Source organism: Beta vulgaris, chromosome 5, assembly GCF_026745355.1.
Source record: "Beta vulgaris subsp. vulgaris cultivar EL10 chromosome 5, EL10.2, whole genome shotgun sequence".
NCBI classification, from domain to species: domain Eukaryota; kingdom Viridiplantae; phylum Streptophyta; class Magnoliopsida; order Caryophyllales; family Amaranthaceae; genus Beta; species Beta vulgaris.
Window position 1 is genome coordinate 65,274,302 of NC_079206.1, and position 12,752 is coordinate 65,287,053.

The window sequence follows — 12,752 nt, forward strand, 5'->3', positions numbered from 1 at the left end:
GCATTAGGTTCCCCACTCCAAGACCACCCAATTCCTTAGGCAACTCAATCACCTTCCACGACACAAGAGGCATAGATTTTTTTTCTTTTGTCCCACTCCAAAAGAAATTTCTTTGGAGTCTTACTATCTTCTCTATGATGCCTTTAGGCATTGGGAACAAAGACATGTAGTAGAGCGGGAGGCTAGAAAGGGAGGCTTTGATTAGGGTAAGACGCCCACCTATAGATAGCGTTTTACCCTTCCAAGTGGCAAGTTTTTTCTCCATTCTATCAATTACCATGTTCCAAGAGTTCAATAGTGACATATTTCCACCAATCGGTAATCCTAGGTACACGAGTGGAAACTCTCCAATTTTGCATTGTAAAGATTTTGCCGCAATTTGAAGCCAAGAAGGGTCCACATTCACGCCCATAATATTGCTTTTATGAAAATTAACTTGAAGACCCGAGATGAGATGAAAGATGATCAAGGTTTTTTTAATGTTCATGAGAGCCTCGAGATCCCGGGGGCAAAAGACTATTGTATCGTCAGCATATTGAAGATGTGATATTTTCATAGCATCCCTCGAAAAACCAATTCCCTCCCATTTGCGCAAGCTTATTGCTTTTTGGAACAGAAGGTTAAGAGGTTCAACTGCAAGATTGAAGAGGAAAGGTGACAGGGGGTCGCCTTGGCGGAGGCCTCTTTTAAGCTCAAAAAAAGGCGAAGGGGAACCGTTTATGAGCACCGAAGCAGAGGCACTCATTACACACGATCTGATCCAGGATCTCCATTGAGCAGGAAAATTCATTTCACCCAGCACCCAATCTAAGTACTCCCAAGAAATACTGTCGAAAGCCTTGTGGAAGTCTAATTTCAAAATCACTGCTTCTTTCTTGGATTTCCTGCAAGAATCTATTAATTCGCCAGCTATAAGCGCTCCATCTAGGATTTGCCTGCCTTTGATGAAAGATGTTTGGAAGGGGCTGATAAGCTTATCCATCACCATCTGTAGGCGTCTAGCCAATATTTTTGCCACGATTTTATATACACAACCAACCATACTGATTGGGCGGAAGTCTTTAAAACCCGTCGGATGTTGGATCTTTGGTATGAGAGCAATAAAAGCGGCGTTACAGCCCTGGGGGAGGCTCGACGAAATCCAGAACTCATCGACAATGTCATATATATCATGTTTTATTGTCTCCCATGCACTCTTAATGAACTTGAAATTAAACCCATCCGGCCCCGGGGCCTTTTGTGAGTCACAAGAGTCAACAGCAGCATCCACCTCATCATGGGAGAAAGGTTCAATAAGATAGGAACTTTCGGTTTCAGACAGTTTCTGAAACAGTAGTCCCTGAACCGTAGGTCTGGGCGAGAATTCCTCCTGAAAGATATTCTGAAAATATGCAACGGCTTCTTTTTTGATTTCATTAGGATCCTCAATGGTTTCCCCGTTGATTGATAGACTCTCGAATTTATTATTCCTTCGCCTAATTGAAGCGAGAGTGTGAAAATATTTGGTGTTGCGGTCTCCTTCTTTGATCCATTTTGATCTTGAATTCTGGGCCCAGTATGATTCTCTCCGTTTTAGCCAAGACCACAAGTCCCATTGCCTTTGATTTCTTTCCTGCAATTCGTTAGTGGATAGCATACGAGAGTTTGCAATATTATCAAAAAATTGAATCTTTTCCTCACATTGCTTAATGTTCTCATCTATTATACCAAATTCAAGTTTGTTCCATTTCTTAAGGTCCTCTTTTAATACACTCAGTCTATCCATAACCGTGAGATTGAGATTTTTTGACCATACCTCCGTGATGAGCTTCATACAATGTGGATGGGTAAGCCAGCAATTTAGAAACCGAAAAGGCCTTGGGCCCCAGTTACGATCATGGGAAGATACAAGGAGAGGGCAGTGGTCAGAGATACCCCTATTGAGGAGGGTCAATTTCAGCGAGGGATATGGAGTTATCCATCCAGTTTGCAAAAACAAACGATCTAACTTGCTTTTGGATTGGCCCCTGAACCAGGTGAAGTGGCCGTTTCCAGCCCGAATTTCAATTAGGCCCAGTTGATTGATGAAGTTTTGAAAGTCTCTAACACCTTGTGAGGATAGGTGTTGACTACCTCGGTCGGTATTTGCAAGAACTTCATTATAGTCCCCAATTATAAAACATGGCGAGTCTGAAAGGGAGCAAAATTCCAAGATCTCTTGCCAAACTATTGATCTGAGCTCTAGTTGGCAAGGATTGTAAATGTTAATGATAATGCAATTGAAGCCCAAAGTGGTGATGGACCCCTTGAGTCCAATCCAATGCTTCGAAATTTTGCTTGATGAAAGTGAGAAAAAATCCTCTTTCCACAAAGAAAGCAGGCCTCCCGAATTTCCAACGGATGGGCTTGCAATCCAAGCCACATCATCGTCACCCCACATTGATTTTATTAGTGGTATGTCGAAATTTTCAATTTTTGTCTCCTGGAGGAAGACGAGGACCGGGTGATATTTTGTGATAAGTCTTCGAACTGAGCTTCGTTTTATGCGGGCACTGAGACCCCTGGAGTTCCATGAGATCACTATCATATTTAAATATTTTTTGTGAATTGAGGGGGTAGTGGCCTAGGCATCCTTATTTTGATCCGCTAGCCAGGCTGAATTTTGGTTCCTAAGGATGCGTAGGATTCGACTGTATAGTTCTGCTGGAGTTCCTTGGTAGCAGATACCAAGTTCTTCTGCAAGGGCCATGACATCATCTGGAGTAATGGAGATGAGGGAGGGAGGGAGTTGATTTTCCATGGGAGTCTTGGGATGGCTTGAGTATGGAGGGTGAGTAGGGTCAAAGATAGGGCTGGTTCGATGGGATCTGCGAACCTCCTTTTTTTTCTTTTTTTTTGAATTCTTTTTCCGTTCTTGGGCCAGTCTGACTTCAATAGGGATAGACTCTTCGAAACCAGGTGGGAAAAGTGGCCCAGATGAGGATGATGATGATGATTTGGAGCTGGGCTTGCGCAGTGCAGTGAATCTGTTTGAGGTGTGGGTCAAAGTTGGCGAGGTATTATTTTGGGCTTGGCTATGGGAATTTTTTTGGTTTAGATGGGCTAGGTTTTCTGAGGTTGTTTTTGGTGATGGTGAGATAGGTTTGCATGGAGAGTTATGATCTAAGGGAGGCACGTGATTTTTTGTGGTTTGATATGGGATGGAAGGGATCTCATTGGTCGAGGTAATTTGACAGCTCCCTTTTTGTTTGGGAGACGAGTGGGCGCCGCCATAATGGTGAGCAATATCCAAGTTGTTGGTGTCATTAATGATTGGTTGGGAAAAGGTAATTTTGTCGTTTTTGAGGTCTTGAGATATGTGCGGACTATGATTTGTGGGGGATTGATTAAAAGAATCTGACAAGGTTTTTTCCGGCGATGATTGCCAAGGTTTGGCGTTTTCCTCGACCATATTTGGCGGCTCTTTTTTCCTACAGATAGTTGGAGTACCGTCTTCAAAGGTCACAATTTTGTGCTTTCTCCCGTCAATTTCAAGTGCTAGCTTGGCATTAATCTTGAATAAACAATCAGTATGAATAAGGACATTTGCATGGTCATATTGTGAATAATCCACAGAGAGGACACGACCATATATACAACCAATGTTGTAAAAGTTTTCATAACTCCATGCAATTAAAGGAACACCAATTATCTTGATCCATGTTTCTCTCCACAGAGATGCTGATGATTCATATACATCTCTCATTTCAAGGAACCAACTATCCAGCCAACTACTTTCCATCATTGCAATTTTGTCCTCAACAGATGTGAAGGTAATGAGATGTAACATACCTCCTAATGGATGAATTGTGAGGCAGTTTACCCCAGCTGCAAGTATTCCTTCCAAAATTGATTCCGAAGAGGATGAAGATGCTGCCACCGCAATGACACTTTTAGAAAGTAATTCCTCCATGACGGGATTTTTTGATCCCTTGAGAACTGCAAAACAGTCGTCTTCGATTTCGGTGGCCTGTAGACTATCTCTGATCTTCTCTGTGTCAGGCCCAAGAGTTCGTGAACTCATACGCCTGTGATTGCTTGGTTGAAAAAAGAATTGTTCCGGGTAAGGAGGTTTATCGTTCATGTCTTCGGGGTTAATGTTGTGGGGATCTTCGAGATTATGTTCTGGATTGGTAGGGGAATCAGGATGGTTTTGCGCTGTTGTGGGGGCCTGGTTTTGGGTAGGATGGGTTGTTTTGGCATGATTGGTTTCATTAGTATTTCGGTGTGCAACTTCTCGGTAGGAGCGGTGGTCTCTCATGAGGGGTGGTTTTCTCAGAGGATGAGGATTTTGGGGTACAGGGTAACGGGTATGGGGGTTGTGTTTTGGGTGATCATGGCGAGGTATGGGTTTGTCGTACTTAGCAGGTTGAAGGAGAATGTATGTTGTTCCAATTTTTCTCCCATTCATCATTTGAATAGCATGTAGCATGGAGTTGGTGTTTGAGAAAAGGATGAAGGCAAATTTGTGTTTCCATTGAGGTTTAACATTCTGAGCTATGGAGATGTTTAGGATTGGTCCAAAAGGTTTGAAAAGGATTTCTAAGTCTTTTGAGGTGCAGGTAAGGGGGAGGTTAGAGATGAAGATGGTTCTGGCGGCCGTCGGTTTCGGTTTCCTTCTTTTGCGACTTACCACATTCCATTCATGAAGTTCATCTTGTCTCACGTTCTCTCTCTCTCTCACACACTCTCTCTCTCCCTCTCTCATCTTTTTTTTTTATTTTAGGCGTTCAGATAGTTTTAAAATATACTTCCTTGGTTTTTTTTTAAGATCACCCGTTTTTACACTATTTACATATGTAACTTCAATCATATGTGATTTTGTTAGATTCGCCCCAATGTATATATTTTAATAGTATCAAATTTTTGTAATTTTTGTTTATTGATAATTAAGATGTTAAGGTTTAAAAAAGTACATTAGCATGTGTGCGGTGTGCCTAAAGGAAACGGGACAACTAAAAAAATAGAGGTAATGATAGTGTTTGACAATTAGAGTTTTAGAGTAAAAAGAGAGTTTTGGACCACTTTTAAAATTTTAACTAGTCAAAAACTCTAAAAAGGATGTTTGGTAAAATAGAATTTTAGAATAAAAACTCTCATAATTTTTTTTTTAGAGGATTAAGTATACCGTATATATTTGTTCAATGATTTTTTTTGTCTCTAATAATACTATTAAACAATGTATGTGCTTCAAATAAAAACTATAGAAGATCCAGACTCGCCAAAACCACCATCAAGGACATTTCCGTCATTTCCTGTAATAGCGTGACCAACACTAGAACGTGGCTCAAAATTCTCGAACCACGAAACAAAGTACTCCCAAACCACAAGTAGCCTCGGGATATCCGAACCAAGCTATCCATGCCACGTAAGATATCCACGTGGCAAATGGGTCAATCCTAGTCAGCATCACTTCTATAAAAATTCACAAGACCTCTCATGTCTGTCTTCTCTTTATCCTTCACACATAACACTCACCCTTTTTTCTTAACAGACGAACTAAAACCACCAAACTCTTAAATTTATATATAAAAAAAAAGAAAATTAAAAAAAGAAATTCATTTTCTCTCTCCTCCATGAAAATTCAGTCCAACCGCTTCACCTTTCACTGAGAAATAATGGCAGGAGATTCGTGTGAGGATGAAATTGAGGTTTGAATATTCATAATAATTTTCCTTTTTTTTCCAGAAAATTAAAACCCTAAATATTGTGCTAAGAGTAAGAATTTTGTACTTTTTTTTTCACTTACTTAGCATAGATTACAAGTTATTCTTTGCTTTTTCTCGCAAATCTAAGCTTAATCGTTGTTGGAATTCGTGAGAAAATGGCGCTGAAGCGCGATTAGAAGATAATCATCATCAATTGAGAATTTTCCAGCTGAAATTCGTGATTTGAGGTGATAAAATGACAAAAATGGAGTTCCAAGGAATATAAAACAGCAAAACTTCATCAAAGTTAGTGTAAAATTGAGCAAAAACAAAGAAGAGAAAAAAGAGGAGAGAGAAAATTGGTGGTTTGATCATGCCATTATCGATGAAGATTCAACCAATTGATGCAGGAGAAGCTGAAATTCCGGTGAGTGAGCCGATAACTAAACCGCCGGTAGTTAAGTCACGGCTTAAACGGCTTTTCAGGATCTCCGTTTCCGAGCCGACAGCTCCTATTACGGCGGCTTCAGTCGACTTATTTGAGCCGAGTTCTCTTTGTTTAGCTAAAATGGTGCAGAATTTCATTGAAGAAAGTAACGAGAAACCTTCGCAATCATCTGCGATTAGGTGCGGGAGAAACCGCTGTAACTGCTTCAATGGCAATGGCAGCGATGGTTCCGATGGCGATTCTGATAACACTGTTTCATCTGCAGATGTTTGCGACTTTCTTAAGGTTTGTTTCATTTAGAAATAAATTGATGTTTGTTTGTTTGTTTGATTGGATGAGGTTTTTGATTTTGATTTTGATTTTTGTGAGTGCAGAGTTTGGTTGTGTGTGCGAGTATGAATGAGAGGAATGTGTTGGCTGATACTGCAAAAATTGTTGCGGAAAAGAAGACATGCAAGAGAAAAGATGAGCTTAGGAAGGTTGTGATTGAAGGATTAATGGCGCTTGGTTATGATGCTGCAATTTGTAAATCAAAATGGGAGAAATCTCCTTCTTTTCCAGCTGGTAATTTTTCTGTAATTTCTTTCTCATACTTTCTCTTGATGATTCTAGCTTAATTTTGTAGTTAATTTATTTTAATTGAGTTAAATTGATTTCTTGATGTTAGAATATAAATCTGGATTGATGTTTGAATAGGTACAAAATATAGAAGTTTTTATTCTAGATTTGTTAGAAAAGTATGCTGTATTTCTATATTTATTGCTATAAGATTGGTTTCTTAAATTAAAAAAAATCTTCCTTAATTTCTGGCTATTTAGTGTCCTAATTTTCTAAATATCAGGCAGAATAGTAGTGATTTCTGTTTATTTAGAACTGATGATTTATTTATTTATTTATTTTCAATTGTTTTGTTGCTATGTTTTTCTTACTGAAATTCAGGAGAGAAAAAAGAAGTTAAATTGATTGAATTTTGGGGATTTTTGGAACAGGGGAATATGAGTATGTGGATGTGATTGTAGGAGGAGAGAGACTGATAATCGACATAGACTTCAGGTCAGAATTCGAGGTTGCAAGATCAACTAAAACCTACAAATCCATCCTTCAAACTCTCCCTCATATATTTGTGGGAAAATCTGATCGTCTTTCCAAGATCATCTGTATACTATCTGAGGCAGCTAAACAAAGCCTTAAGAAGAAGGGCTTGCACATCCCTCCTTGGAGAAAAGCTGATTATGTCCAAGCCAAATGGCTCTCTCCTTCGACTCGAATCGTCGCCGCCTCAGTCACTGCCACGCCTCCCCCAAGCCCCCTCTCCCCAGTGAGGTCCATGATTGGTTCAGACGGGTTAAGCCCTGATAAGGGTTTGTCCCATGACCATCACCAGACTGAGGAGTCTGAATTGAGCCGTAGCTCACCCCCATCGGAGGCGGTTTTCGAAATGTCCGAAAGCTCTGGTGAGGAGGATGTCAAGGAGAAACAGACTAATCCAAAGAAGGGGTTTGAAGTTGGGGTTAAAATGATCACTGGCCTAACTTCTATCATGGAGGAGAAATCATAGAAGAAGAAATTTTGATCCTTTTTTTTTCATTTTTTTTGTCCTTTTTTGGTCCCAATTTTCTTTTTTGAGGGAGTTAGTTTTTGGTAACTACTACTACTACTAAGAAGCAAAAGTTTATAGAGGGTGTTATGTTAATTACTTTCTTACTACTACTAGTAGTATTACTACATCATAAGTGATTTCCATGGGTGGGTGGTAGCTTTTAACCTCTAGCTCTCTATCCCTTCACTCCCTTCTGGTTTTTTGTTGTAAGGGTTATTATATTACAATCTACCTACTACTGATATAAACCATATCAATAATATACAAGAAGCAGCAAATATTGTTACATAGTGTAACTCTTTTTCTATGTCATATATATTATCTCTAATGTTTGATTACATATCTTTGATCTCATTTATGAATGTGAAACAAGGTTAATTTGTGGATTTTGTGAAGCTTAATATCTGATTTGCAGTAACTTGAGACAATCTGGGAAAGTAGAGACAAAGGAAGAAGATAGAGAAGAAGAAAAAAGAGGTAAGAATTCTCATTGTAGCAGCTTTAGTTTTGTTTTTTAGCTATCTTTTTTGCAGGTAAGTTTATGTTGCTTTTAATTTTATATTAATTCCTATCTTGGTAATTTGAGAAGTGGAGAATCTAGTGAGAAAATTGGAATGAACCCTCGTGCTATCTTGGTTATTGTGGGGGAAAATTTAAGATGAGAGAAGTGAAGTTATGACATTGTTATAAATTAAAATAAGGTTTTCTGCCATTGTCTCTTGTTAGCTCTACTATAAAATAGTCTTCTTTTTGGATAAGATCCATGGTTTTGTTCTAATAAGGGAAAAGAATAATACTATAAGTTAAAGGAATTAGTAATTCAAGTACAAATTCTGGGTTTGATCAGCAGCTGCAGGAGACTTTTCTTTTTATTATTTTCCTATTCCCTGTTTAATTTGACTAATTTTTTGGGCTTGACTTGTCTGATCTCTCTGTGTTTAAATTTTTTAAATGTTGCAACACTTAAAAATGGTTTTTGTTTTGTGCTTCAAGAAGCATCTGCTTCTTGCTCTTTTTTACTTCTTTACTGTATACTTGTGAGTTGTGACTTAGATCTATATTAACTCCTTTTCTTTCCAAGCTGAAAAAAGCAAAAGATGGTGCTTATTTAAAGAAAAGTGATGAATTAGAGAGCATATTAGATGGTTATGTTCTTACCCTATGCAAACCTCTAAACTCCAAGCATTCAAAGGTGATGTTTAGCAATGTCATGACACCAGAATATGATACAACTATGGATATATCTTGTTATCTCGAATACTCGAGAGTATCTGTTGTTGCTTATGTGTTACATGTACTCGAGAGAGTATCTATTATTGTTAACATGTGTAATACGCTTGCTTGAAAATCGAATCTCTTGTGGGTAAAGAGTATCCATTGTTGCTAATGTGATTCATGTACTCGAGAGTATCGGTTATTGTTAACCTGTGGAATACGCTCGCTTGAATATTGAATCTCTTGTGGGTACATCCTATTAACTCCCAAAATTAGACAATTTGACAGGCAAAAGTCGCTAAATCCGTCGAATGATTCTCGTCTCATGGGTACTTGTCTACTTGATGAAGATGTTTAACCTAATGCATGATGCTATATTCTAGAGGCTACAATTGAAAGACATGAACTTGAAATCAGGATGTATAACCTAGATGTATGCTAGTGTATTGTAGTGGTGATGTTGAAATGTTTTTAACCCATGTTTGCTTTAGGTTAGGCAATCCTTTTCTTTGTTGTTTTTATCTTTGTACTGTGTTCCCCGTTGTGATGGGATGCAGGATGCCTTTGCATTTACCTGGTGAAACGTTATTCTCTACTATCAAAGCTTTTAAGACTTATTATGGTTTTTTCAGGTGATGGAGAATTGAGATGATGGATTTTTATCAACTTTAAGCTGACAAATGGAGTATATTTGGTTACCAAGAGGGACCCACTTGGTGTGACCCATAGTACACGCAAAGAGGGTAGTAAATGGTCGGTGGGATCCATTTCCTTTCATTGTTTTTCTTTTGATGCATTTTACTCGAACCTTCCTTCAATTTCTAATCAATTACCCTTGTACATGAACCACCCTTTTCTGTTATAAAGAATTATATGCATATATACTTCCTCCCTTATCAAGGACCCTTGTGTTTAATGGTATGGTCGTTTATCTTTCACATGAGAGATCAAAGTTTAAAGGTTGGTGGAAGCAAAAATATTTAAATATTGTTGGGCATCTGGGTGAGTCACCCTGTGTGAGGGTAGTATAGAGGAGATTCATCTTACCACGAGTATGAGGGTAGTCTAGAGGAAATTCAGCTTACCACGAGATTTCAGAAAGATGGATCCTCAAAAATAAAAATCTAAAAAAATAAATAAATCTATATGGGATCTTGTTTTTGTTTCAATGTGTAGTTCTATAATATTAATTTTTCTATAATTTTTTATTAATATGTAATTAAAAATATTGATGGTTAAAACAATGCGTAGTTGATCGTACCAAAAGATACATGAATTATATTTTGTGACCGGAGGAATAAAATTTTAAATTATATTTTCTTTTGTTGAGGGGGGTTCACCAACTTTGGTTGTTACTTAGATTTGAGAGTAGTATAGAGGAAATTCATCTTACCACGAGGTTCTCGAAAGAGGGTTTTTAAAAAAAAAAAAAAAAGAATTTATAAAAAAAACATATCTATGTAGGATTTTGTTTCAATGTGTAGTTTTATAATATTAGTTTTTCATAATTTTTTTTATTAATAATATTAGATATTGATGGTTAAAGATACGCGTAATAGTGCGAAAAGAAACTGGAACTATATTTTGTGATCGGGGAATATGAATATATTTCTAATTCTTTTTTTTTTTTTTTTGTTATGGGGGGTTCACCAACTTTGGTTGTTACTCAGATTTGAAGGAAGAGTCCTTTTTATCCTTGTTTTTTGAAATTTTACACAATAATTCCTGTGTGCTTCACTTTTGAAGCTCTTTATCTTTAGCTTTGGTCTTTTATGTGAACCTATCATAGATGGTTGTTGAGCATAAAGTTGCATAAGATGTTTGCTTGTTAACGGCTACATTCCCCTGTTTTCTTTTCTCTACCTTTTCTCTTTCAAAAGAAAATATGTGATGGAGTTGTTTATTGTGGCAAAGTATCTCAACTAAGTTGGGCTTGAAAATAGCTTTTTCATAGAATATGAACTAGTATTATTTGGTATCTCATATATAGTTTTATAAAATGACCTCTCAAAATATAGATATCTTACCAAATGTGTCATAAAGTTGAAGTATATGTAATATTTTCTATATATAGGAAATGCACCAAAACTTAAAACATACCATATGTGCTAAGAAATTGATATACTAGTATATGATATCTTAACAGAAATACAGTTCCTAGAACGAAATTTCGTTCACTTTGGTAAACTCGTTTCAAAAGGAGTAGACACACACAAATTATATGGTTAGTAGTAAGTCTAGTAACTATAAAACTTTTGAGTCATTTTGTAAGAGATCGCCTACTTTTAAATTAAAATTAAGCAATGGTAAATTCAATATTATTAAAAGTAGACTGTCTCTTTTAATAATTTTTGAAAATGTTTTCTTCTACAAATATGATATATGCAGTTGAAGAAATATGGCCAATTTTATTTTCTCATTTTGTTTGGCTAGGTCCATTAATGATGAACCTCGAAGTATAAGTTCACAATCCATAACTGCAATCTGCAAATATTCTAAGTCTATGTTATGCTAAGCCTTCCTTATGTAGAGTTTACGTAAATTTTCTTATCTTAAAACCATTAACAGAAAATAGAACAAGAACTCGAGGCTTATGAGATGTTTATACATTTGTTAAGCTGCATTCTGCTTTGTTATACATGTCATTAAGTTTTAGAGATACTCAAATTCCTGGCTTCAAATGACCCAATACAGAGGTCTCGCTAGTCAATACTTGACAATTGCTTTCTATCTATATCTATATATATATCTAAAACCCAATGCAAACGCCACATGTACTCTTTTGTTATACATGTCATGCTCTGTTATACATGTCATTAAGTATTAGAGATACTAATACATTACGAATTTACGATTCCTCAAATTTGTGGCTTCAAATGACCCAATTCAGGGGTCTCGCTAGTCAATACTCCCTCTGTTTCATTTTAATTGTTACACTTTGATATTTTACATTATTCACAAATTTCACTTTCACAAAGTTATCATTTATGAAAGATTCATCATAATATGTATTTTATTAATATGTACTTCTTGTTTGTTTTCTCTAGCTTGAAAAAAACGTGTTTTAATTATTCTTCGTACCTTCTAAAAAGAAAAGGCAAAACTTCTTTTAAGGATAATTGCACTTATATGCTAAACTTCTTAAGATCTGAATAATAGCTCCTTGCCTTGAAGATTCAACTTATATTGAATTATCTCATAAATAATATAATAACTTTATGGTAGTTTAAGTCTTAAAAATAAGTTCTATGAAACTTCAATAGATATATAAGTTCAAGGCGCCATTCTTTTGAGTACAATTTCAATTCAGTTTAGCTTAAAAGAATAGGGCTTAAAATGAGCCGAAATAAATGGATGGACTATAACCAAATTGTTAGATAACTTTAAAGATTTAGTATTGATTTTGATTGATGGTTATCTTTCTTGCATCTAGTACAATATGATCTATTACCTACTTAATTACTACCTCCGTTTCTTTTTAATTGTTACACTTACACTTTTCACGCATGCCGATGCACTATTTTGAGCCTTTATATCTCTAATTTTGTATTTGTAAAAAATATAAAAACTACATATTAATAAAATACATACTAATACGAATCTAACAAGATCCCACATGACTATGTTTTTATTCACGTATAAATCACAAACGAGGGTCAAAGTGCAATTTGTGAATAGTGTAAAATGTCAAAGTGTAACAATTAAAAAGAAACGGAGGTAGTATATATTTTGAAAACTTTCTTATGACCTTTGTGTACTCCTCTCTCTCATCATATATTCATATGTTTTTTTTATCCATGTAAACCACGAAAGCAATACAAAG

The 12,752-nt window shown here is 36.4% G+C and overlaps 1 protein-coding gene across 1 annotated transcript; it reads left to right on the forward strand.

The window, feature by feature from the left end:
* The first annotated feature begins 5,464 nt into the window (after window positions 1-5,464).
* On the forward strand, window positions 5,465-8,054 carry LOC104894580 (hypothetical protein). The gene is made up of 3 exons (XM_010680845.4): window positions 5,465-6,399; window positions 6,489-6,678; window positions 7,104-8,054. The coding sequence occupies exons 1-3, from the start codon at window positions 6,040-6,042 to the stop codon at window positions 7,670-7,672; spliced, it is 1,119 nt and encodes a 372-aa protein (XP_010679147.2). The 5' UTR covers window positions 5,465-6,039; the 3' UTR covers window positions 7,673-8,054.
* The last annotated feature ends 4,698 nt before the right edge of the window (window positions 8,055-12,752 follow it).

Coding starts and splice junctions, on each gene's coding strand:
- LOC104894580 (XM_010680845.4), top strand. CDS start 6,040: ATGCCATTATCGATGAAGATTCAACCAATTGATGCAGGAGAAGCTGAA. Junction 6,400..6,488: donor ATGTTTGCGACTTTCTTAAG/GTTTGTTTCATT, acceptor TTGTGAGTGCAG/AGTTTGGTTGTGTGTGCGAG. Junction 6,679..7,103: donor ATCTCCTTCTTTTCCAGCTG/GTAATTTTTCTG, acceptor TTTTTGGAACAG/GGGAATATGAGTATGTGGAT.